This window comes from Eurosta solidaginis, chromosome 3 (assembly GCF_040869045.1).
Source record: "Eurosta solidaginis isolate ZX-2024a chromosome 3, ASM4086904v1, whole genome shotgun sequence".
Taxonomy (NCBI): Eukaryota; Metazoa; Arthropoda; class Insecta; order Diptera; family Tephritidae; genus Eurosta; species Eurosta solidaginis.
Window position 1 is genome coordinate 278,275,682 of NC_090321.1, and position 27,424 is coordinate 278,303,105.

Here is a 27,424-nt window from a genome sequence, read left to right on the forward strand (position 1 = left end):
AGGGAAGGGAGGTTTCTTATCGACAGGGTATGGGTGTTTTCCATTTCTTATCCAAAAGCTATCGGTTTGTTATCGGTGTATCATATACGATGTTTAGACGAGTCATTGATTTTTTATCGAAGTCTTTTATACTTGCTATGGAAAGCAAAGGTTATCAACGACTTACCGCTTATTTCACTAAAAGTTGTCGATTTATTATATAAAATTTTTCGATTTTTACTGAAAGTTTTTTGATGTGTTACCAAATTTGTAACGATTTGTTATCAAAAATAAATTTAAAAATATCGGTTATCGAATTTTACCGATTTGTTATCGAAAACTCATCAAAAATGTATAAAAAAAGTTTGATTTGTAATCGGCGTGTTACCGCTTTATTATCGATGGCACAGCTGCAACGTAACGAAAAATATCGTTTGCGACAATCAGGGTTTATTGTCAAGACATATGTACATATGTACATGATACAACAATAATAAATAAGTGGTTATCTATATGCGGGATCACGGGCAAGGTGCTGCCGAAGGGAGAGCGATTGTTGACGAAATGGCTAAAAAAGCCTCAAGATTGCATGAAGCCCAGACAAATATCTCAGTATAGAGTTGTAAAAATTTGGCCAATGAGTTACTATGAACCACATATCTTACATCTGCAAAAAGAAAAATTAGAATGCCCAATGAATAAAGAGGCCTGTTACGGTTGTAACAAATATTACTATTTTTAATTGAAAAAACTCTAATCCAATAAAAAAATTTCCATTTAAAAAAATGTAAGCAAATATGTAATTTCTAAAGCATAGCATTGCTACATATATTCGAACATCGAAAGTTTTCTATTTTTTGTAACCCTAGTATTTAATCACAATACAGCTTTAATACTTGTAGTGGCAACCGGCTCGTGAAATCCATGTTTTGTATCTGTATGTGTGCATGAGGGTTTTCGAATTTGTTTGAGTATTACAGAAACGAATTAATATGAATTTTATTATTTAATGAAACATTTTCTTTGGCTTCTTTAAACTGAGATTCTCGGCAATGACTGTTTTTTGCGTTATTTAGTGCTTTGGCGGTTGTATGTGTATGTGTATTTCGTGACACGGATCAAGCTTACCACAATGTTGCACGTTACATGATATCTGTCTGTTTGTCTACTGCACTACCACCACAACAACTGTGCCCAGGGAATTGTGCTGAGGTTACAAAGACCCCTAGCTACCGTTACTGCTACTGACTTCTACTTTAATACAGCAACCTTTCGCATTGCCCATTACCAACAGCGAGTCGCTATCATGTCATGATTTTTATCTTCTCTAATGGTTATATGTTTATGTGAATGCCATCAAGTCGAGTGAATGGATGGGATGCGTTGATAGCAAAAACAAATTGTAATGCGAAGGGTTGGTCGTATTGTTGTTTAGTAAATGTTTGAATAATTAATTTCAAACTTTCTATTCTGCTCATAAATACACACCTACGTACATACATGCGAATATACTTTTAGAAATGTTGAGAATATCTCTATGGCAACTTGGCATTTATATGATTGCTGAAACCATCCACCCTTACCGCTAGGTTGCGCCGTTTTATTTTCACGGTACTTTTACAATTATTATACAAAGCGTTTTCGGTTAAATGTTTATGTGAAAGGCTTAAATAGACTTTCAAAGCATTAAATTTTACAATTTCAAACGGCAATGAAATGACTTATTGTTGCCCAGTCCATGGTTGTTTTATTTTAATAGAGTATACATAATAATAATTACAATGAGAATATCACAAATGCTAAACACACATGTAAAAGCAGGACCCAAATGAGGATCTACAAAAGTTCGATAAGTTAATGGTATATTTTTTGATTTCCTTAACACCGTAAAAGGTATTAAACTTCGAAAAATGGGATTAAAAACACAATTAACTACCATCGAATAGCCTTGGTCTAAAGCACCGATGACCCAATTTAAATTTAAACCTCTCTAATTTGTTTAATTAAACCATTTAATTAGTAGAGATCACAGAGCCACCTTTTCACATATTCATCTACAAGTTCAGTGCACTGCGCCCAGCCATGTTGCTATTTTACATAGGGTAAAGTGTGTTGCTAAACGTGTCCCGATGACTTTATCCTTTTTACAAAAATTTATTTCACCCACTTTCAGGTTAAATAAAACTTCTTTTAAACACTTGAAACTATTTTCGAATCAAATGAAACGTTTTTCTAAACAATTGAGTCTATTTTCGAATCCAATTAATTTTTTTTCAAAACAAATGAAACTTTTTCGAATCAAATTAAACTTTTTTCTAATCCAATGAAACTTTTTTCAAACTAAATGAACCCTATTTCATATCAAATGACACTTTTCAAGTTTTTTCAAATTAAATGGCACTTTTTTAAAATCAAAAAAAAAAAAAAAAAAAAAATTTTAAATCAAGTAAAACTTTCTACAAATCAAATGAAAACTTTTTTCAAATCAAATGAAATTTTTTTGAAATAAATCAAATTTTTTTTCAAATCAAAGGAAACTTTTTCGGTTTTAGTCCTTTTTTATTGTGAAAAGGTATTAAATAATTATAACTGTCGTGCCAACAACCTATTTTTTATCGGTTTCCTGAGATAGATGCATTTGTCTATTACCCCGCGTTTCTCATGATTTGTGAAAAAATTATGACCGGTTTTGGAGAACTGGAAAATAGTTTAGCACTCTAATGTTATCGGTACTTAGTTAGATTCCGTTGAACTTTTCAGCGATTTTGTCATATTTGTACAGCCACAAAATGAAATTCCGGGAACCACCTTAAACGTTTGCTCATTTCATTGGAAATTCAACCACCGATTCTTTTTCACCACCACTAACAAAATGTGAATACGGCCGGAGCATATTATGGTGAAATATAAACGTACTATATAAAGCCGATTCACTCCTTTGCCTACTACCAAAGCCTCCCGCTAAGTATACTCCACGGTTCTACAACCTTACATACATATTTTAAGTGTTAATAAGCACACTGAAATTACTCGAAAAATTAAAGTTTGCCGAACTATAATCAGTCCCTCCAAGTGAGTATTAATTTTTAAGACAGTGATTCTCTATAAAACTTTTTAGTGAAATATTTAAGGTTTAACTTCTTGTGGCAAGTTTACACGTGCGTAAAACGGGTTGCAATTATCCGTAGTCAATTCGACGGTCTTTCGAAGCCTGAATCCTTAACATCGTTAAATTATGTAAAATTTCCATTGTGGGGTATTTAAGAAGTTTTTGCCACTTAACCGTAGATAATAGTTTATTATAAATTCTATTATGCATAAAGCGTTGACTGTGTAGGTAATTAGAAAATTTTCGTAAATAAATTTCATTGAATTTTGCACTAAAACTAATTGTCAGCAAACATTAATTAAATAATTTCATTTGCTATAAAAGCAGTTCTGAAGAGAAAAAGTTTTTTACGTGGCGCAGGGATCGTGCAATTTAAAAAAAACGTACAAATTTGAGAGTTTCACTTTCTAGTTTTAAGTAAAATTCTGATAAACCAGCGGCATAAAACTTTGAATAAAGCTTAGGGCACGACCCACTTTTTTATCTTTATCTAATTCCACTTTTTTGCTCTTTATCTAAAACTTTACGAAGCTGGTGGTATTGCTCAACGTCATTTGGCAGAGCCTTATTACCTTGAAGGGAACTTGAATTCAGACCTATCAGTATAGAAGCAAATCCTTTTCGCGCTGTCGAAAGGTACTTTGAAGTCAACAAAATGATTGTGAGTCTTCTCCAGGATCCGGTGCATCGTGGAGAATTGGTCGATTGTAGATTTACCAAGTCTGAGGCCGCACTGATATGGTCGGATTCAGCGTTAAATGGAGCGGTTCGTGGGATCACCTTTCTTGTGGATTGGGCAGAGCAGACTTAAGCTTCAATCTGTAGGTATGCCTATATCCGACCATACGGTGAATTGGAATTAATGTATGCTCTTTACCAACTTCTCGCCTCTGTGTTTGAACAACTCGGGGAGTATTCCGTCCTTACCTGGTGCCTTGTAATTTTTTAGCCGGAATATTGCTATTCTCACTTCCTCATAGTCGAGTGCCGGAAAGTATATTCAATCACAGGCGATTTGGGTATCGGGTTCGCCTACTCCGTCGCTGATAATAAAGAGCAGTGTTCCCTGCACAACCTAATCGCACTTTTTTTGTCAGTTATTAGGCCGCCATTATCATTTTTGGTACAAATTTCGGGCATAATTCCTATCAGCCAGCATTAGACTCTCCTCGCACTCACGCCGTTCTGCCTCACATTTCTTCCTTCTAAATAGGCATCTCCCTTCCTTCTTCAATGTACGGCACCCGTACGTAACATGACCCTATAGGCAGCGTAGATTGTGCACATCCAGGACACAGGAACTATGACTACCGTGGTCGACTTTGTTCGGTGTTCTTCGATCAGGAGACATACAAGTAGCTTGGTGTATCTTTCTATGCTGCAATTCGGTTCTGCAGATATCCACATTTCGAGCAGCGGCGAAGTCAATCAGACTCAACCCGTTTGGAGATGTTACATCTTGGAGGCTATATTTTCCAACTGTATGATCAAAGACCCCTTCCTTGCCCACCCTGGTGTAAAAGTCGCCCAGAATGATTTTTATATCATATCATATCGTCATATGCCTTTTCTAGTTTTTGATAGAACGAGCCTTTCTCGCAATACTCTAATGATTCAAGGGGTTTCCAGCTCAATTTATAGCTTCTTCAACCCAATTTTCAACCTTACCTACCCGTGGTGAATCCTGTTTTTTTAGCATCCTAGGCTTTGGCGAGCCCAAGAATAAGATCTGTAGAAGTTCACCTTAGTCTCGACATCACAATTTGTTTAAAACCTATCTCTTTAGAGTGAAATTATTTCACTTTGCGCTCTCTGTCTGTCTTTGAGCATAAGCTCTAAAAGTTTTGCAAGTTTTGAAGATGTTTTAAATGCAATTGGATGGGAAATACATACAATGTGACTATTATTACAAAGGAGCTACTTGACTTTGTCAACCATGCAAAAGGCTTGTATGGGTACCGCGACGTCCGATTTGAGTCATAGCACATGATAATTTTTTAAAACACTGCTAACACAAAAACAACATAGTTTTTCAAATACATGCTGTGTTTTTTTTACATATCCATATGCATTTAAACTTTATACGGACTATCAAGTGCATACCTCTGTCTACACTCATGTAATTGTTGCTAAATTTAAGTATGCATTATACTCAGTTGGAACTGGAATGTGTCTGCATTTTATGTCTACACTATTCTCCACTTCTATGACCGAAAGTTGTGTGTGTCCATGATTTATCGCAACCGATTCAGAATAATGATCACCAAAGGTGCTGATCTCCGCTATTGATCTTAACCCGTTTCATAGCGTGTTATTTAACCACTGCCGCGAATCTTCAATAATTGCCGCCAAGTGGTTCTCCTAAACATTATCTAAGTGATGATAAGTGTTTTTATATACCCGCAAATGCAGATATATATACATATATCGAATCTCTTGGGTAACACAAAATAGTACTTCTGTATGTCCTCGCGATTAATTAATTAATGCAAGGCGCGATAACCTCCGAAGAGAATTTATGGCGATTTTTCTTCGAATTTGCGTCGTGCTCCTTTTAATTTTCCCTACGAATTAGCGGGACTGAACCTACTTCTTTTATGCCAATTCGGAACGGCATCTGCAAGGCAGATGAGTTTCCACTGAGGGCCTTTCATTGCATAAATACACACGGAGTGCTTGCCAAACACTGTCGAGGGGCGACCCCGCTTAGAAAAGTTTTGTTCTAATTGAAAACTATTGTATCTAAAAATTTTATGTTGCTTTGCCCGGGATATGAACCCAGGACCTTCGTTGTGGTAAGCGGAGCACGCTACCATCACACCACTCCCGTTTGGCAGGATAATATCGCCCTTTGTCCCTTGCAACAATTATAATTTAATCTTCAAATCTTAAGTTTGTGAATAAAGTATAAACATAAGATATTTAATAGTACAATTTATTAATAACAAACCACTTTGGTAATATTTTGTGAATTTCTTTAACTTCTCAGCCTCACACAAGCAAACCGTTTTCATCTAAATATAACGACACAATTAAGTAAATAAAATTTCCCATAACGAAGTGAAGTTTTCGCTTTATGGCTGCAGTTTCAAGAACGTGAACAATAAGCATTTTCCATTTTGAGCTCTGTTGCTTTCAGGATATATTGCCATTGTCACCTGAATCCTTAGAATCAAAACTTTTAATTAATTTATTAAAGTGGCTAGCTAAAGCAGTAGTCAAGCCATGAGCTGAAGATTTCAGCTAACAAGTAAGAAGACAGCAAACAACAACATAGTTGGCAACAACATAACAGCGTCAAATCAATTAAGGTAAAACAATAAACGAAAAAGAAGCAACAAGCAACAAAGAGCTAAAGATACCAACAACTTAAAAGGACGGATATTCAAGTCAATTCGTTGGATGGAGAAGAACTCAAGTGACAATTGGACTACAATATAGAACAACTAACAGTACACAGCGTTGGAGTAATGTACTAGCATACGCATTGAAATTTTCAACTTATCTTCGTGTTTAAATCTTTTACAACGTACAATCAGAACATAACAATAATACTTAACGTGGCTTAACTAGGCCACAATTTGATCTTACTTACACCAATATTACTCTACACAAACTCCTTTTTATTATCCTTTCAATCTCAATGAGCGTACACTATGAGGCTTTCAGCCGCGACCGCTTACAATACAGGGTTGGGCAATATTGTTTTACTATTAAAATGCACTCAGTTCCCAAATATTTGAAAATACCATCGGTACCATTTTAAAACCATTTTGGATTGAGGTGAATAAGCGCAGTACTGGAAAAAAATTTGTTAGTATTGTTAGTAGTGTTAGTGTTTTCGAGCGATTTTATTTGACAACCAGATGTTTGAAAATGATAAGAACATTCACCGCAATACTTGTAAGTTGCAGCACATTCAAATTTACATAAATCATATTCGTCGTGGTATGATGACTAACACTCGCCAGCACTCGATTCTGTGGCAAACAATGGCGCACATCTTCCAAAATGGTTTACTAGAGTGCCTTGGTGGAAATACCACCCTTCGCTCTTCTAATAGAGAAAGAAGCAACACTAGCTGTGCTAAGACTTCATCATAATATTTCTGAGCCAAAAGTCGGAAACAAAACGGGGTATATGAAAGTAATTATAAAACTCAAAGAAAATCGCTTATTGCAACTACTTTGATGCAATGGCCAGAATCCCCCGAAATTCTTTGGGAAACATAGAATCCATATACTGACCCTGACTCAGAGATCTGCTTCACGGATGAATCAAAACTTGATGACGGAAAAACTGGGGCTGGTATCTCTGTGGCGGACCTTCAGTAAATCGACACCAATGGGACGCACCACTTTTTTTAAGGCAGAAGTCCATAAAATAGAAGTATCCACATCATGTCAGAAAGCCAAATAGCTTTGCGTGCCTTCCAGCCTTATACAATTAATTCTAACTAGTCGATGAATGCATTAGAATCCTGAATGATATGGAACTAAAAACAAGGTCTTGTTAGAATATGTTCCCAAGCGGTAGGAATGTTATGATTATGAATTCGATTTTCGAAACCCACGGCTTAGACGCGTGCATCGACTTTAAACCAGTGTTATTGTATAATTGATGGCGAAACACTTAGTACACAGCGCCCAACCCTGTTAGAGACTGTTCTGTTAGAAAAGCATTATTCTCATTTTGAAGAACCGATGACTTTTTGAAGTTTATTTTTCTAGTATCCAACCCTTCTTTTAACAAAGTGGTCGCAGACAACCGAATAAAAAGGCCAAACAATGCAGATTTTGTTTTTGTGTCGGTGCTTTATCATGTTGACTACCTTGTAGTGGCTATTGTTGCTGTTGTGTTGTTGGTAATCCTACTGCTACTACAAAGTCGTTGTTTGTTTTAAGCGTAACTTTGCAGACAGGAAATAATATTCATCATTTAATTAAGTCAACCTTGGGGAGCCAAACGAATGAGGATATAAAAGCGCAATGGGATACGCATCCAAATACATATATACATACAACCACGAGCTAAAGGAATTCTTCAAGCAGGTAATTTGTACTGAATATTTTTCAATAATGGAATCAAAATTAATGAAAGTAATTTGCGTATTTTGTTTTTTGATGAGTTTGTCATAATAACAAAATTTGATAAGTTGATTTTCAATTTAATGGCAAAGGCATGAAAGTACATTAGAGCGTATTGTGTTTATTCTGTAATGTTTAGAATATTTTCCTTGCAAGCGAATGCTTTCCTTTTCAAGACTATATAAAAAAATTAAATTTGTACATTCCCTAAAACGTCTCTATTTTATCTTTATTTTATGCAGAGGTATTTATGCAAGTCCTTCAGACACTTGTATCCATTAAAAGTGGTCGATTACTTCCCGTATTGTACATATTTTAAAGCCTAAAAATACTTATGTAAATTAAATATTTAAAAAAATTTAAGCCTCCGCAAAAGCTATGTGCACTTACGTCGGGTTTCAGCAGTTCGTTAAACTACGCTTAAATAAAGTTTGTTTAAACTCCAGTCAAATTTAAACTCAAGCTAAACTACAGAACAAGACCGCTTTTCGGGAAGATTTCCATAAATTTTGTTGGTCCTTTTTTGAAAGTGTGCAAATCAGTGTGCGACACTATTTCCTTTCCCATGCATTGTGATACGCTCTAATGTACGTGAAATGATTTTTGTCAATTTCAAGGAAATTTTGTAATTAAGTACGTTAATGGCCTTCTGCTATTATATTTGATTTAGTTAGGTTTTTGAATTGACGAATTCATGCACTAATTTATAACTTACCTAATCCCGTCATCGGACCAAAAACAGTATTATCATTTGTAGTGCTGCAGTTCCAACGCCGATTTTTGAACTGAAATTGACATTCCTGAAATGGAAAAAAGGGGGAATTAAGATTTGTTTATTTTTAAATTCAACTTTGACAGTTATTAATCAAATACAATTGGAGTGTTTGCCAATTCACTGCCGAGGGGCGACCCTGACGAGATTGTCAGGCTAGTAAAGAACTGTATATTCGAAATTGGGCAAATATTTGGTCGGACTAAGAGAATGGTAATCAAAGGCCACTATAAATTGGTATCAACGCAAGAATGCACATATAGGGCTTACGAATTAAGCCCGTCAAATTGTATCCAACTTCGTCCTATTGAAAAGTATTGGGCAATTGCTGAACAAAAACTGAGGAGATGAGCTGATGCTACTTAAGTGGAATAATGCTCAACTGGCCAGAGCTGAGGTTCAACGTCCAATGTCGTCTATTAACGGACATGGCCGAAATTTTGCTGAACTGAGGTATGAAACATTTTTTGGCAAACATTTATTTAAATATATAGTATTTTTTGTGTGTACTAGGTTAGGTTGAAAAGTGCGTTTACAGCAACGTACCGGATCTCAATACGATAAAGGATAATCAATATCTAAAACACTCTTCAAAAACTTGGGGGAGTGTCTTTATCACTACATGTATAAGAAGAACCAATCTTCCTTGTGGCAACTAAAAACAATGTTGCCACCTATTTGCGATGTTTTAAAAATTATACGATGCTGGCCAATATTGGTATTAAACGAGAGGATTTTTACTTTGTATTTCAATAAAAATATTTTTAAGTAATGTTACCACCTCAGGTTGCCACCTAACCTTATTGTGTATATTCACAAGTATCCCCGAAGCGACTTAACCGACTCTAAGCTTTTCTTCCTGTTGCCACCAAGGATGCCTTTGCGAAGTTATCACCTATTAAAATGTTTTTTGTTTTTATTATTTGATACATGCTTATGCGGTATCAGACAAAAGGGCTTTTCTCACTTTTGCTTTTCTAATAACTCATAGGATTATGGAGATATGAATAGAAATGTTCCCCAGGTAGCCCAACAATTTATTCTATTTAATATGAACATTAGAGACGTGGAAGGTGCAGGGATATGAGCTATCAGAAAATTCGTGATCATATCTGAACAAAAGAGGGAACTTTTTGAGCCACTTTGCGATTTTATTATTTTTCTGTTTTCTTCCCGCACCCATATTAAGAGGATAGTTCCTACCCTAAGCAGATCCCTAAAAATTTTATAAAATTAAATTATGCATTTTCACCATGTAATTTATTAATTAGATTTGCTCTTTTGTTTAATATAAGAATTTTATTAATGCTACTGAAAAAATCATTTCGTATTTTAAAATATCTTCTTTGAAAATATAGCTGCATTGTCCTGAACGTTCTGAAAGAAGTTTGTCTTCTGTGGCGAACAAGGCAAATACCTTTAACGCAAAATGCTAACTTTTCCAATAGTTTAAATCAGAAAAGTCAATAGCAAGAAATCCTGATTATAAGAAGGGCAATCCAAAATATGCAAAAGCATGTCTCTTTATGCCTCGTTACGTAGGATGAGATGCTTCCTTGTTGACGACATGGTCAAAAGAGGGCGAACCCCTTACTTCAAAAGGCTATGAGCACACGATAGAGCACTTTCGTCGGGTTTCCCCGCAACAAAGTTGTTACAACGTGGATTCATAGCAGTAAAAAGTATAAATGTGTGCATATGTCGTACATACACTTCAATATGAGTGCTAGTGACCACAATCCTTCATAAATCGTAGTTAATGATGTTAAGAGTTATGAGTTATGAGGAATGCAGATATATTTAGGTCTCAGACCTAAACACATACTTTAAGATTCAAAATGCATTCCTTAATTGCTTGTCAGTCAGTATTTTTGCATATTTTGAGTTGCCCTGCTATTAAGAATACGTTTGGATATATGTGATACGAATATAAAACAACAGCAGGATAAAAATTTCCTCATACATATCCCTTAAGTTATGACAAGTTCTTTAAATCTCTTGTGTATGTAAATATTTTAAAAGTAATTGGAGAAAAGGACAAACGATTTTTAGAAAAACGTCAAGCTCAAGTCAAAACATTCTTACATCACAGACGGTGTGTGCATTTAATGTACTTAAATTTAAAATGCAAATATTGGCTGTACTTAAGTTAGTGTCATTTAAAGCGGAACTCACTTCAAATTGACATATTGGCGTAAAAACATGCATAGGGTGAATGGATCGTATGACGGGCTCTACAATTTGGTAAGCTGAGGTGGTCATGTCAAACGAGCTTTACACACCTACGAATATAGTGTAACAAATAAAAGACCCAAATCTTCGCTGACTGGGTCATGTTATTGAAGAGTATTCCTATCGACAATCGTATTCGGAAGTAAAATAATGGAAAGACCACTTTTAAGTTGGCAGAGAGGTGGAGGAAGACTTGACCTCCCTTTCTGCTGCTAATTAGCGTCAGTTATCACGAAACAGGCTAGCATGACTTCCCTGTAGGGAAGTCAGTACCAAGTGATTAAAATTTAAAAATTGTATATTTTTATACCCAACGTATACCTGGACACAAGGGTTTATAACTTTGATTGGATAACGTTGCAACGTAATGGAATAAGAGAATCTAGATAGATATAGACTTCCATATATCAAAATAATCAGTATCGAAGCTATTTTCAATCAGCCATGTCTGTCCGTTAACTTAATAACTAGAGTAAAAGTTAATATATTTTTACGTAACTTGGTATACTGGCTTATGTTGGAGCAGACCACGACTACTTTTGCAATGACTTGCTGTCCTTACTATTAAGCATTAGCTTCATGAAATACAAAAATCGATATCGAAATTTTGAAAAATGGAAATACATCAAAACTGGTGGCTTTATTTAGTCCATAGCTATAGAAAAGGTAATACAGTAGGAGGGGACTTCTACCGCCTGTGAAAGAGAGTTTGGGGGCGAACTAGTTCTAAATGTACTTTTTTGTTTTTTGTTTTTTTTTTTTTTTGTTTCGTGGAAGTAGGAAATGCTTGGGAAATGGGATATTTAAGCCTCACTGCGAGACTCTAGTGTAGGTATCCCTTCTTCCATGAAGGGCTACCCACTAAAACCTAACCACCCACGGTCCTCACGAATCCCTGGGCCCGCGTTTAACATTACTTCCGGTACGGGTGTGCGCTACGTGAGCTCCATGTCTACTCTAACGCTATTGGGCTAGGCATCCGTCTGTTCGTTTACTGATAAGTATTTGCCTCACATTTGTGCTGACCTTATCGCTTCTGTGTCTTCGGCAGGTCATGTTATTGATGACACTGCCCGGGGATATGTCGCTAAATATCTCTTCTACCCTCCTTCGCTGATCGGAGAAGTTCCAGCATTCGGTGAATGTGTGGCGTGCATCGTCTATTTTCCCACAGTACAGGTAGCTCGGGTTATCAATCTTGCCCATTCAGTGTAGGTATTTGCGGAAGTAACCGTTTCCGGTTAGAAACTGGGTTAGGTAAAAGTCTACTTCTCCGTGTGGTCACTTCAACCGTGGATTCAGTTCAGGGATTAGTTCCCTAGTCCACTTTCCTACGATGCTATTGCTCTACTGTTCTTGCCAGCATCGAATCGATTCTTCTCGCGCCTGCATGGCAACAGCAGCTCTATTCGCTTCGTGGTCGTCTATTGCTTTTCTTTCCTCAGCGAGAACATATGTCCGTATGGTTCCCGCAATGACCAGGACAGCTTCAGCCGAGACCGTACGGTAAACCGAAGTTATTCGCAGCACCCCTCTTGTTGGACCGAGGGGAGGGCAATTGGATTTTTTCGGTATTTCAATGCGTTCGCTCAGATTTCTGCACCGTATGAGAGTATAGACTCTGGGGCTAATTTCCTCAAATTCGCTATTGTGCGCGGGGCTGTTTCGCAGGCTCCTCGCATGTGATCCGAGAAGCTGAGTTTGCTGTCTAACGTCCCAGATATTTCGTTGAACTGAGTGTATCTATTGGCTCGTCCCCAACCGTCCTACTCCTGGTAGTGGAAATCCGTCTCTTTGTGAGGATGACGATCTCCGTTTTTACTGTTGCTAGCTGAAGACCGTGATCAGACATCCACCTCTTTACATTACGCATGACCTCGTTTAATTTTAGCTGTGCCAGCTCACAGCTTGGTCCTGTTATCACAGCTGCCACGTCGTCTGCAAAAGCAGCGAGTAAGGTGCTTTCTGGCATGTCCAAAGTTATATTCCAGAAGTCGGGACCTAGTACGGACCTCTGGGCTACTCCACCAGTTATTTTTACCTTTTTTTTGACCGTGAGTGGTTTCATACTTTGGATACCTGTCTCTTAAGTAGTCCGTTAATATGTCTAGCAAATATTGCGGTACCTTGAAAGTGTTTTCTAGTGCCTCAAGCATATCCTCCCACCTGGCTGAGTTAAAAGCGTTTTTGACGTCCAACGTGACCAGCAACACTATAGGTCTTGCTCTGTGGCACGCTGTATCGGGCTTTTTGACTGCGCCTATAACTTCTGCTATGGCATCGATTGTGGAGTGTCCCCTCCGGAAACCATGCTGTCTGGGAGAGTTGGGATCTCCTTTCACTTTTGGAATGAGAACCAGTGGAACGTAAGTTCTGGGCAGTTATTACCAGCTAGCCTAATTGCCTTGTTCAAAATGCACTATAATGCACCGATTTAGTTCTAGACATTACAGGGTTGTGACACAATGGCTAAAATAGCCTTGTAAGTTTTATTTGACGTCAAGAAACTAAAATTTAAATGGAGAAACTCGTTAATAATATCGAATCCTAGGAATTCCCTATCTGAAATTTGCCGAAAATCAACTGAAAAACTTTCAACTTCCAAACTGTTTAAAGTATTTATTATTTTGCAATTTGATAAATTTTTCAATTTGGAGCGTAAAAATTTAAGTTCAAACAACCATCCAGCTTCCTATATTTAAAATCAAATGTAGTTAGTACTGATCTACTCAAATACAATTTTTATATGCTTAATCAAATTTTAGATTAAGTACATATTTATATTTTCTGAGTACAAATCAGCCAGGCTTTTCTTCATCAATTTTAGTTCTAATATCAAATAACTAAAGTATATTAATAAACCAATAAAACAACTGCAATTGGAAATGTATCCTCTTTATTTGCATATGCTTAAAGTGCAAATTTTATTCAGTAAAGTAATTTTTTTAATTCATCATGAATTGGTGCAAATAAAAATCTGTTTAGCGCTAAAAGCTATGCATATATACATTGTACATATTATATACAGGTAAGAATAAAACTTTATCCAGGCGGATATATCTATGTATGTTTTAAAATGCAAACATATGTATCACGGCTTGCTCATTTCCTATTAGGCTTATGGCAACATTTTTACACACTGATGCAAAAGGGGCATTCTATAGCAAGAAGACACAATGAAATGAATGAAATGCAGTGCTGACCAAAACATGGTGGAAACGAGTTTAGAGAAATATGGATTGCGTTTTAAAAGATCTGGAAAGAAATTGGGATTACGATAACTGTAGTAATGTACATATATTGAGCTTAATTCTATATTATATCTTCTCGCTGAGAAAAGAAAAGCAATATACGGCAACGGATCGCAAGCGAATATGGCTGCTGTTGCCATGCAGGCGCGAGAAGAATCGATTCGATGCTGGCAAGAACAGTGGAGCAACAGCATCGTAGGAAAGTGGACTAGGCAACTAATCCCTGAGCGGAATCCATAGTTGAAGCGACCACACGGAGAGGTAGACTTTTACCTGACCCAATTTCTAACCGGACACGGCCACTTCCGCAAAGACCTACACAGAATGGGCAAGGTTGATAACCCCAGCTACCTTTACTGTGGGAAAATAGACGATGTACGCGATGCCTAGCTCATTTGCGTGAGAGTAGCTGTAAAGTTCACGTAACGCGCACTCGTACCCGAAGTAATGCTAAACGTGGCCCCAGATACGGGGTTTCGCGCGGGCCGTGGGAGGTTTGGTTTTAGTGGGTAGCCCTTCATTGAAGAAGGGAGTCCTACACTCGAGGAGTCTCGCAGTGTGGCTTAAATATCCCATTCAGTGCATAAAGCATTTCCTTCTTCCACGAAACACACTAAAAAAAAATTTTAAAAATTCCTGAAGAAATAATGAGATTGATTTTGCGCGATCGAAACGCTTTCCTTAATTTAGACAAGTAATTTATTCAAAAATAGAAATGTATTTTTCGTTGGTTATAGGAATAATTTTCTTTAAAACGAAAAAAATTGTAAAAAAAAAAAAAAACAAATAAGGCTGTCTAAGTTGGGGTGTAACCGAATACATAGGTAGATTTTCAAGTTTTAGGCGGCCAAAAATATTTTATTGCCTATATCTTCTTAAAACTGTTTAATAAATGAAAAATTATAATAAATTATGTATAATCGGTTATATTCAAAAAATAGATGTTACACTGTGTAACACTAAAAAATACCTGCGCAGTGAGCCTATTTTTCTCGCTGTACAGCAACAAGGGTGTATCAAACCCTCTAACCCCTATCTGCAGGCATCTGCAGCTAAAGTTAATACAGTTGGCAAGGTAATTGTTCCAAGTATCATGTTCAAAACTAATTTTTACTTGGACGGACTTGGAAACATAACAAAACTGGTTTTGAACACCAGAAATCAAAAAAAAATTCTTTAACATCCTAAATAAAATAGGTTCTTTATCAATTTATAACTTTTAAAAATCACAAACACCATTAATGATGTTAATATTTACCTGAAATATCAGAATCCATCAAAATTACTCAAATAAATTGTCTTAAGACTTAGAATATTCACTTTAAAAAACGCGATTTCACATAGGTTAAAAAAAAACTATAACGCGCGTTTCAGAAATAACTAAATTCCGATTGCTTGACAGCTAACGCCAGGTATGCGATGGATGGGAAGTGGTAGAATTATTGTTTCACTGTCTATTCTTAAGAGGCGAGAGTGCTTTTTTTTGTAATTGCGGCAACTTTCAGAAATTCAATTATGACCGCCTAAATGTCTAAAACTATGTGGGGCGGTACCACGCCCATTTTCAAACTTTTTGTTTATTTTAGTAATTAAAACACCACTAAGCTTTTTTTCGCAGAGGTATAGCTTATTGTATTTGTCTACAACCCATTTAAAAGTCTTTTATATAAATGTGGGCTTGGTCTTTAACCGATTCCGTCTATTTTCGCTAGAAATATTTCCTGCTATTAGGAAAATATGTGCACCCATTCTTATTGCGATCCGTTAATCTCTCTTCGAGTTGTGGCTCCCGAAACATAAAAATTGCTTGGTCAAATAAGGGGCGGCACCACGCCCATTAAAAAAATTTGATTTTTTGTTTTTTTTTTTTTTTGTTATAATTCTACTTGGGAAAGGAAACACCATTGATATAAAGCACTTTTTTGCAAAGATATAGCATATTTTATTTTAAATTTTTACGAAAACTGGCACTTTAAAATTTTTTTACAAACGAATTCTTTAAAAAAAATGTGAAAGTGCTAGTTTTCGTATGACACGTCGATATTGAATTAGAGGAAGGGGCAAGTATAGTGTAAGTGCATGGGTTTCTTTCCTATACGATATCCTGAATAAGAATTTGCGAATTCTTGCTTGCAACTCCTTCGTATTGCGGCGAAGTCGCGGCCCCGGCTGTAATACCAATGCTTCAAGGAGAGCAATTAGAATATCGGAATAAGTTACTTTTTTCGTGGAATGCTCGTTTGGAATAAAATTCAACAAGGAACTTTCATTTCTGAAAAATTACGGACTACTTAAACTTGTTAATATCATAGCATCAGCAGTAACCTTCAATTAATTTGATCCTGTTGCTAAACAACAAGTCTGATTTTTTTTAAAAAAGTGTTAAGGGTGAAATTACAAAAATCGTCTTTCGTAAGGTTTGAGATGGAACGATCCACACAATTATTTTCGTTTATTTGGTGCAATATACATTGGAAAATGTGAAATTTTCAGCCTCAATAAAAGCATTCGAGAAGATTAGCACAATGCATTGTGAAATGTGTGCAATATTTCCGGTAAAACGAGCTTCTATTTGATAAACTAATTTGAATTTAAATTAAAATTAAAATTTTCTAATTGAACGCACAAGCGATGTAGTTGGTTGGTTGTAGTGACAACGGAAGGAAACAACATACATAAAATGTTTACTAGCCGTGAGCTTTGTTGGCTATTGGTTGGGCTTATTGAGAGGGTCAGTGCGGCATCGATTGGCACGCGCTGTTAACTCTGAGCTTGTCCATGGGGCGCAAACGTCAACCGAAAGAGATAGAGTAAATGAAGGCCTTGCCAAGTCGGCGATAGGCTAGTGCGTGTATTTACGTGCAAATGTTTGAGTATTTGTACAAAACCTAAAAATAGATGCATATTTATGATATGGTAAATCAGCTGAGCTATTATGGCTTCAGGGAGAATGCCATAAATGCAGTTGCAAGTATCTGCAGTTGTTGTAGCTAAGTGTATGCGTACTATAGAGGGAAATTGCAATTGTTCAAATATTGACACGTATCTTGTGCGGTTGGGGTTTATCAATTCTCAAACTTGTTTTCATCATAATTTTACATATTTCCTTTTTATGTTATTTTGGATTATGGTCGGCAATTGAACAATGGAAAGAGACATCTGTGAGTGGGCGGTGGAATTCACTTAAGACGAGGTTTTGCGATCCCATTAAAGTTGCGGTTTCAGCTATGGTTTTGCCCTTCAAAACTTATTGGTGTTCCTTTTCGCAAAGTTCTTCGGTTTAAATTATGGGTCATGAGCGGTGTCAAATGATGGGTCATGAGCTCGGCAACAATGATAATAAATAAAAACAAGTAAGGAAGGATAAGTTCGGGTGTAACCGAACATTACATACTCAGCTGAGAGCTTTCCAGACAAATGTGTGTTGACATAATTTACTTATATACTGTAAAGATATTAAATTTTTTGTTAAAACTTGACTTTTAATATTTTTATTTATCCGATTTTGCTAATTTTTATTTAGAGCACACAATTTTTCAAGTAATAGGAGTAACGTTCCTGCCAAATTTATCATGATATCTTCAACGACTGTCAAATTACAGCTTGAAAAACTTTTAAATTACTTTCTTTTAAAAGAGAGCGGTGCCACGCCCATTATCCAAAATTTTACTAATTTTCTATTCTGCGCCATAAGGTCAACCCACCTACCAAGTTTCGTCGCTTTATCCGCCTTTGGTAATGAATTATCGCACTTATTCGGTTTTTCGAAAGTCTCGATATCGAAAAACTGGACGCGGTTATAGTCCGATTTCGTTTATTTTAAATCTGAAATGAGTGCCCAGGAACTTACATACCGAATTACATTAAGATACCTCAAAATTTACTGAAGTTATCGTGTTTACGGGCATACGGACGGACGGACGGACATGGCTAAATGAATTTCTTTTTTCGCCCAGATCATTTTGATATATAGAAGTCTATATCTATCTCGATTAGTTTATGCCGTTACGGGGTACCGTTATGCGAACAAAATTAATATACCCTGTGAGCTCTGCTCAACTGAGTATAAAAACTATAACTCTGTAGGAAATATTTGTAAGAAAAGATGAAATTTTTTATGTGCTTGTTATTTTGATTATTTTCTTATACAAAGGAAAACAAATGATGTAGAAAGCTGTTTTGGCTGTATTTAATTTTGATTCCAAATCTGAGTTTGTTATGGGACCTTTGACAAGCATACTTACTCTGGGTTGACAATTGTTTCGCAGTTGTACCAAGTTTACCTGGTGGCACGAAGAAGATGATCGGCGTCTGCCCGTATGCGTCTAGCTGTCCCGGAGCTTCAGGCACTTATGTGGGTTCGTTGACCAAACGACCGACCAAACCACCAGTTACGACAAACCCAAGGCCTAACAAGAAAAAATTTACGCACACGTAAGGGTTAAGGAATTTCTTACCTCATCACTCGATAGGACCGTTGATTAACCTTTTTGGAAAGCGACACAACACTTTGTCTTTTGCCTAGCGGTTCTTCTACCAATTACTTACCGCTCTTATCCCACCCAACCATGACTTCTCAGATGTTAATGAGATGTCCCAATGTAAAGCAACAACAACAACGGATTTCAGACAATTCTTACAAACTTAACAATTCATGTTTTATTTAATAAAAGGCTACTCAATTAAAAAGAAAAAGATCAGAATTTATTTTCATACTAAATTTAGTACTAAAGCAAAAAAAGTACCAATTTTTACGATTGGGCTTAAGTCCGAACACCTATAGGAACGGCATGGAATCGAAACTATAAGCAAAAAGGAATCTTACAAACTTACTAAAGAGTGTGTGATATTTAAACAGGTGAAATATTATTAACACAGAGAAACGAATCATATTAAATCAAATATAAGTTATTTGATGGAAATTTCCGCGGTTTTGAAGTATGTTACGAATTCAGTATTAGTAAATATTAATCTCAAACAATTTAAAGATATTTCTAATACCAACTCGTTTCGTTGATTTTCTCGTTCTCTCACGATTCACTGATCATGCTTAATGATCATTAACACGGTAGTTAAATAAAAAATTATATGTACATATGCAAAACAAAAAAACCAAATGGTATGAAAATATAACAATTTTATTATAAACTTACGTGCATTCATGTTGCAGGAACTCGATGAAGGCCTTCTACGATTCTTCTGATTTGCTGTAAAATGGTACTTTAGCACATATGTAAATATTCTAATTACAATTTGATATTGCGATTGCTTCGAGTTGCAATCAGATTTTTGTTTTCTTATTCTTATTGGAACGTCAATAAGACATTGGAAACTCTCTCTCTCCAATCACTAAAAAAAATATCACTCTCTCCTTTTCTAACTTGCACATTTAATTATAATAAACTATATTATTATACTAATTTTACTTTAATTTTCACGAACCATGAAACTCAAAAAAAATTATAATTTTCTTTGTTAAATTCAAAGGAAGTTCATTGATAACTTTCGCACACATTTAATTTAATAAAATTATGTCACCTACACTATATTTTTCTCTCTCTTTCATATTAAGTATGTATATACTTGTGTCTTTAAGTTATATTCCAGGGTCAAGTATACATATTCGTATATTTTTGCTTTTATTCGAAATATTTAATTTTTACATTTTTTTTATGTTAAAAATTGTTTCCGGGTTTTTCCCTTTCTTTTTTGAACATCCCATATTCCGAAATTTGTTTAACTTAAATTTTTCTATTATATATGTAGGTTTTTTTTTCTCGATTTTCACCAAAAAAAAAGTGATTTTAGTCAGACTATTAGGACTATACCGCGACAAAACTAGTTGCATACTGGAAGTCAAGAGGAACTTGGAATTTCTCTATTTCTCCTAACTCTTGACTGCATTTACTTATGTATATGTTTTTTTTTTTCTTGAAAAGGTTTTAAGTAAAATGCACTTATGAAACTATTTTAGCACTCCACATTTCGTCACTGCAACAGAGCCTGCGAGTTTTCCATGCTGAAGTTGATGATGATGTAGCCCCAGTCCTTGTCATTGCGAGTCCCAATCCGGACATTGATTCCTTTTTAAACTTTTATGGTTTTATTTAGATGACGGCTTTGCGCGTTTAAGTTTCCGAAAAACCGAATTATTGTTCCTCTAGGGAGGGTTAGCGCACATTTAACTTTCCGCTTTACTTGCGGAATTTAATTCGGCACGATTTTTACCTTTTTGGCCGGTATTAGCTTCATCGCGCGAATATACATTTTAGGCAGACCTTATCCAGCAAAAGACCCCGCTATGTCTAAATCCGACGCTTTTATAGGCACGGAAAAACAAGTCAAAAAGGTGGCGTGATGCGAAACAGAGATAATTAAATAGGGATGGAGATCGATATTTATATACATTTGTCCTTTTTTAGTTGTTTTATAGGACATTATCTGACGGTAAATTGTGTTTTAACCTTTGCATTCCTTAATATCTTTTCCGTGGTACCACCCTATCTTACCATGTATGTCTTGCAGTTGATACATGGAGTTTCCTTTTGTGGCGAGAACTGTGAACGAAATTGCGCCGATATACATTTTCACCTACACTGAATGGTTTTACTCTGCTTCGGAGGTTGTAGCGTTGAGCTGATTTCTCAAAAGCGTTTTGTATGTTCTTGGCCAACTCAGTACGCACGAGTCGGAGTTTGTCTATGCGGTCTATTACAACATCCCCTCCCAAAGACTCGAGCGTACGCAGCAGACTATAATCATCTGCATGACTTAACATCTGCTGACCGAACATCGCATAGTATGGCGTGCAGCCAATAGTTTGGTGAAATGAAGACCGAAGTGCTTCAGCTATCATTTGAAGATTTTTGTCCCAATTGGTTTGATCAGATTGGAGATATGACCTGATACCAGCGATAACGGAGCGATTGACCCTCTCGCTCCCGTTAGCTTGGGGACTATATAGAGCTGTAAACGAATGTTCAATACCCCTGGAAGATAAACAATTTTTAAATTGGACGGACTTGAACTGACTGCCGTTGTCAGATACTATGCATTCGGGTGCACCAAAAATTGGGAAAATTTGTTTTTCTAAAAAGTCGCAAATTGGAGTGGCAGTAAACTTTTTTACAGCTTCGATAAATGGAAATTTCGTCAAATGGTCGAGAACTATAAAAATGCCAATATTTCCCTGCTTAGAGCGCGGATAAGGACCTAAAAGATCAACGTATAACCTTTGGCATGGACGTACAGAATTTAAGTTTGCTTTCATAGGTGGACGAAGAATTATATTTGTAGATTTACTCTGCTGGCAGATATCACAGCGAGAAATGAAACTTTTAACATCATTTACCATCGATGGCCAGTAGAAATTTAAGCGAAGGCGTTCTAACGTTTTTGCCATACCACCATGGCATTTGTTTGGAGGACAATGGGCCTTTTCGATAGTGTCCTGGACTAGTTCATTTGGAATCCACAGTTTCCAACATAAAACTTCTCTTTCTTCATTTCCATTCGCGTATTCTGTTCGCTTATACACTTTATCGGCTTTGACCTGCAGGTCTAGTAAACTACTCTGAGCTTCTTGAATTTTCTTTTTTAATTTATTGTACTCATCGGAGTTGAAAGCTTCCGAATCTAAATTGACTGCTGGACAGACAGAAATTTCCCCTAGCTCATCAAATTTTTGCCTCGACAACGCATCGGGAACGATATTCTGAGAACCACGTCGGTGCTCAATTTTAAACCGATAACCCTGTAATTTGAGTGACCAGTGTGCTAATCTACCACTTAGTCGTTTTGCTTCATTAGCTACTGCAAACTGGCATGGTCAGTCACTATCGTGAAATCTTGGCCTTCGACGTAAGCACGGAATTTTTTCAAGCTAAGAATAGCTGCTAGGCACTCAAGCTCGGTTACGCTGTAATTGCTTGGTGCCTTATTTAGTTTTTGCGAAAAATACGCGACGGGAACTTCTATACCATCGTCATTAACTTGAGCCAAAACTGCTCCTACACCTAGTTTGCTGGCGTCACATTGAATAAGAAAAGGTTTACTATAGTTAGCATTAGCCAGTATTGGTGCTGACGATAACAGGGTTTTAAGCAACTCAAATGCGGTTTGGGCATCTTCAGTCCATTTAAAAACTTTGGCCTTTTTCAGCAAATCTGTCATTGGTGCAGTAACTGCCGCGAAGTTCGGTACAAATCGCCTATACCAACCAGCCATGCCAAGAAACCGGCGTAATTGCTTGATAGTATTTGGTTGGGGATATTGTGTTACCGCAGATATCTTATCCGGGTCAGTACGGAGTGTACCATTCCCTACAATATACCCTAAGTACTTCACTTCTCGCAGACAAAATTTGCTTTTCTCAATATTGATTGTTAAGCCCGCGTTTCTTAAATGATATGCAACTTCCGACATCGTCTTCATGAGCATCAAAACTTTCTGATACGATGAGTAAATCGTCAAGATATACGAATACGCTCTCTCTTAAATTCGATGGAATCACGCGATCCATTAATCTACATAGGGCCTGAGGGGCATTGCATAAGCCAAAAGGCATTACGCGGTATCTATACAAAGGACGGTTTGGTACCGTAAAACAAGTCAAATCTCTACATTTTTCCGATAAGGGAATTTGCCAAAATGCTCGCCTTAAATCGAGCGAAGATATAAACTCAGCTTTTGGTAAGCGACTGAGTATCCCATCTATGTGGGGTAAGGGGTAAGCGTCTTTAATAGTTACGCTGTTTATTTTGCGTGAATCTAAACACAGACAAACTTTTTCACCTTTATTTCGTCTATTTCCCTGTGAACTAACTTTTCTATAGCAGGTGAAATAGGAAAATATCGTTGTTTCAACGGACGGACATTTGGCTCTAACTCAATTACGTGCTCAATAAGGTTGGTTTTGCCAAGACCTTCCTTAGCATATGACGGAAATAAATCTTTTGTGATTTGCAAACGTTTTTGTTGCTCAGTTGTCAGGGTGTGCACATTATTTAAAACATCAGTATTATTATTATCGGTGCTTACACAATCGATTTGGCTTATCAGATGGGGAGCTATTTGGAATGCGATCCAGAAATCTACGCCCAAAATCAAATTTTGCTTCAAGCTAGGGACAATATAAAAAAGTAGTTTTCATGTTTTGCCTTTATAGGTAATTTCAAATAAAGAGGTACCAAATACAAATTGGTCATTGCCATCAGCAGTTCTTATCGATGAACAATGGTTGGTTTTAATATTTTTATCCGCGCAGATCTTTTCAGCCAAGTTGCTGCCTACACAAGAAACTTGCGCTCCACTATCGAGCAAAGCTAGATGAGTTTCGTTAATAATCTCTATTTCGGCATATGGTCGAAGGTCTGACGAATGCTTTTGCAAAGAACATATTAAATTGGTTAGCCCTTTTCTTCCCGCTTTAACTTTTCTCCAAAATTGACTTGCCCGTATTGCCGAACGTGATTTAGATGGTGTGCCCTTTTCGATATTATTGAAAATTTCTTTTCGTTTTTCTTGGTAAAATTTCAAACGATCTTGGTACGGTACTAAATGTCTTAATTCTGGTTTATAAAAATTCTTAGTTTCAAGATTGGGCTTAATTACTTCTGGCGAGGAACCGTTTTCGAGTCCTCGCTCGCTTGCAAGTTTCCCGACTTACACTTTATACACGTAGGTTTGTACACGCCTACACTACCACAACCATAGCAAAATATCGTTCGCTATGCCAAGCAGTCGAAGTAACGATGCCCTTCTTTGCGGCAATTCCAGCACATCAGCTGATTGTTGCTCCTACGCCGTGTCACCTCGTCAACTTCAATAGCGTCTTCGACGCGTTCTTCTTCTATTTCGTCTACAACGTCAACTTCGTTAACTTGCTTACGACCAGACGTATTTCGATTAGGGGTGGAGAAAGCAGTATTACTTGAAGACGATTGTCTAGCGATTTCTTGAAGTAAGCTTTCGTGTTTGATGCATAACTCGCGCAATTTAGCTACCGAAGGAATGGAAACGTATAAAAGTTGTTGCCTCAAGCGAGGCCTTAACCCTCTCTGTAGTATTTCTACAAGTTCTGCCTCTGGGATAGGAATGCTCAAGTTTTCTGCGATTTTAAAAATAGCATTGCGGTATTCATCAAAGGTTTCGGACATATTTTGCTTGCGCATACGTATTGCCTCTTTAATATCCGTATCAGTACGGTGTGCGGCAAAATGGGTGCGGAGAGCTTGACAAAGATTAGGCCAAACAACACGATCTACTGAGCGTCTGTAACGCCAGTACCAATCTTTGGCCTCCTTAGTAAACACGCTTTGGACATGTTTGCAGAACAGTGTGAAATTTCCTCCGAGGGTATCGATAACCTGTGACTCGACTCTATAAATAAAATTTTCTACCGATAGACGATTTGAGCCATCAAATTTGATGTCCCAGTTTGAAATAAGGTTGGCAATTTTGCCAGAATTGGTGACGTGTGATATGTCACTACCGCGCGGAAAACCTACATTAGAAGGCCTGTAAGGATTTCCTTGTGCATGCATATTTAAAGGTGCGCCGCCATGTTGACTAAGGCCATTAACAAAATCCGGTGGATCTTGTGGCCAATCAACCAATGGTGGTAAATCATTATTTTGTGGAGGTTGCAAGTTTACGTTTTGCAATCTAGATACAATATTATTAACGGATTGATCTAACCGCTGCTCCAATTGAGCAAATCGGTTTTCGAAGTCTTGTAATAAATTAGCTTGTCGCGCGGAGATAACGGCGCTGACAATATTTGGGATTCTAGTGTCTTCCGGTGGCGTAACGGATATGTTGTTACTGTTGTTTTGTTCCATGGTTCTTGCTGGTGATTGTTGTGACTGTTTTGATTGTTGGAGACCCGAATTTCCTGCGGCTGCTTGTGTTTCAGCTTGTGTTTCAACACTAGTTTCTGCCGGTTGCTGCTGCTGTTGTGCGGCCTGTGAGGAAGACTGTCGCTCTTGAACAGTGGGACTAGTTACCGATCTAGCTTGTGAACGAAGAGGGTATGGATTTGGTCGAAAATTATTGGGATTGCATTGTGCTCTACACTGAGGACAAGTTGTATTGTTCCTTAGCCAATTCAAAAGACAAGACCGATGGAATTTGTGATTGCATGCAGTACGCACAGCATCAGAAGTCAAGGTAAAGTTTTCGCGGCAAATTGTGCACAAACGCCTTGGGGTTAGTGGCGGGGGTGCATACTCATCACTGTGACGTAACGGCATTGTGCGTATATTAAAAAAAATTGCAAACGGTGTATAGATGTATATATATATATATGTAAGGATATTAAAAAATGTATATGCGTGTGTATTTATTCAAAATACAGAAAAAAAATTCAAAAAAAATGTTGTTAAAGCAAACTCAAATCAAATATGGTCTTACTCTTCAATTGTTGCTGTTTGTTTTGTTGTTATACGGCCAAAGACATTTGTGTGCTTTTCCATTTTCATGTAGTGTGAGAATTTTTGTTGTTGCAGTACGTGCAACACACGCATTCCAACTTGCAACAAAAATTTGATGGACTAAATCTTGATCCTTTAAACATACAATAACGAGATTCTACATTCAAGTGGTATTTAGAATATGCATATAGCCAAATTCAAAATAGATCCAAGATGAAAAAAAAAGAAATAACGAATTATACGTCAGTTTTATTTGCAATTATGTGGTCAAAGCTACTGGTATGGTTAGTACGACGTTAATTTATCTCATCGTTTCAAACTAAATTCCAAATACCAATGGCTATGAAACCGGTACTACAAAAATAAAAATAAATGAAGAGAAACAAAATTCGTATAGGACAATGGTTTGTGAAACCCCTAATTAAAGTTAAAATTATTTTTGGCTTTCTTCTACGCTGGGGCCCCACACTGTTGGGCGCCATTTTCTGTTATGGGACCTTTGACAAGCATACTTACTCTGGGTTGACAATTGTTTCGCAGTTGTACCAAGTTTACCTGGTGGCACGAAGAAGATGATCGGCGTCTGCCCGTATGCGTCTAGCTGTCCCGGAGCTTCAGGCACTTATGTGGGTTCGTTGACCAAACGACCGACCAAACCACCAGTTACGACAAACCCAAGGCCTAACAAGAAAAAATTTACGCACACGTAAGGGTTAAGGAATTTCTTACCTCATCACTCGATAGGACCGTTGATTAACCTTTTTGGAAAGCGACACAACACTTTGTCTTTTGCCTAGCGGTTCTTCTACCAATTACTTACCGCTCTTATCCCACCCAACCATGACTTCTCAGATGTTAATGAGATGTCCCAATGTAAAGCAACAACAACAACGGATTTCAGACCATTCTTACAAACTTAACAATTCATGTTTTATTTAATAAAAGGCTACTCAATTAAAAAGAAAAAGATCAGAATTTGTTTTCATACTAAATTTAGTACTAAAGCAAAAAAAGTACCAATTTTTACGATTGGGCTTAAGTCCGAACACCTATAGGAACGGCATGGAATCGAAACTATAAGCAAAAAGGAATCTTACAAACTTACTAAAGAGTGTGTGATATTTAAACAGGTGAAATATTATTAACACAGAGAAACGAATCATATTAAATCAAATATAAGTTATTTGATGGAAATTTCCGCGGTTTTGAAGTATGTTACGAATTCAGTATTAGTAAATATTAATCTCAAACAATTTAAAGATATTTCTAATACCAACTCGTTTCGTTGATTTTCTCGTTCTCTCACGATTCACTGATCATGCTTAATGATCATTAACACGGTAGTTAAATAAAAAATTATATGTACATATGCAAAACAAAAAAACCAAATGGTATGAAAATATAACAATTTTATTATAAACTTACGTGCATTCATGTTGCAGGAACTCGATGAAGGCCTTCTACGATTCTTCTGATTTGCTGTAAAATGGTACTTTAGCACATATGTAAATATTCTAATTACAATTTGATATTGCGATTGCTTCGAGTTGCAATCAGATTTT

At 36.7% G+C, this 27,424-nt stretch overlaps 1 protein-coding gene across 9 annotated transcripts in view; it reads right to left on the reverse strand.

Moving 5' to 3' along the window:
* Wnt5 (Wnt oncogene analog 5) overlaps positions 1 to 27,424 on the reverse strand; it is a 638,708-nt gene that overhangs the window by 163,101 nt on the left and 448,183 nt on the right. For all 9 annotated transcript variants that reach the window (XM_067776631.1, XM_067776636.1, XM_067776637.1 and 6 more), the window contains one exon: positions 8,891 to 8,975. In XM_067776631.1, coding sequence (XP_067632732.1) covers positions 8,891 to 8,975 — 85 coding nt within the window. The remainder of the gene's footprint in view (positions 1 to 8,890; positions 8,976 to 27,424) is intronic.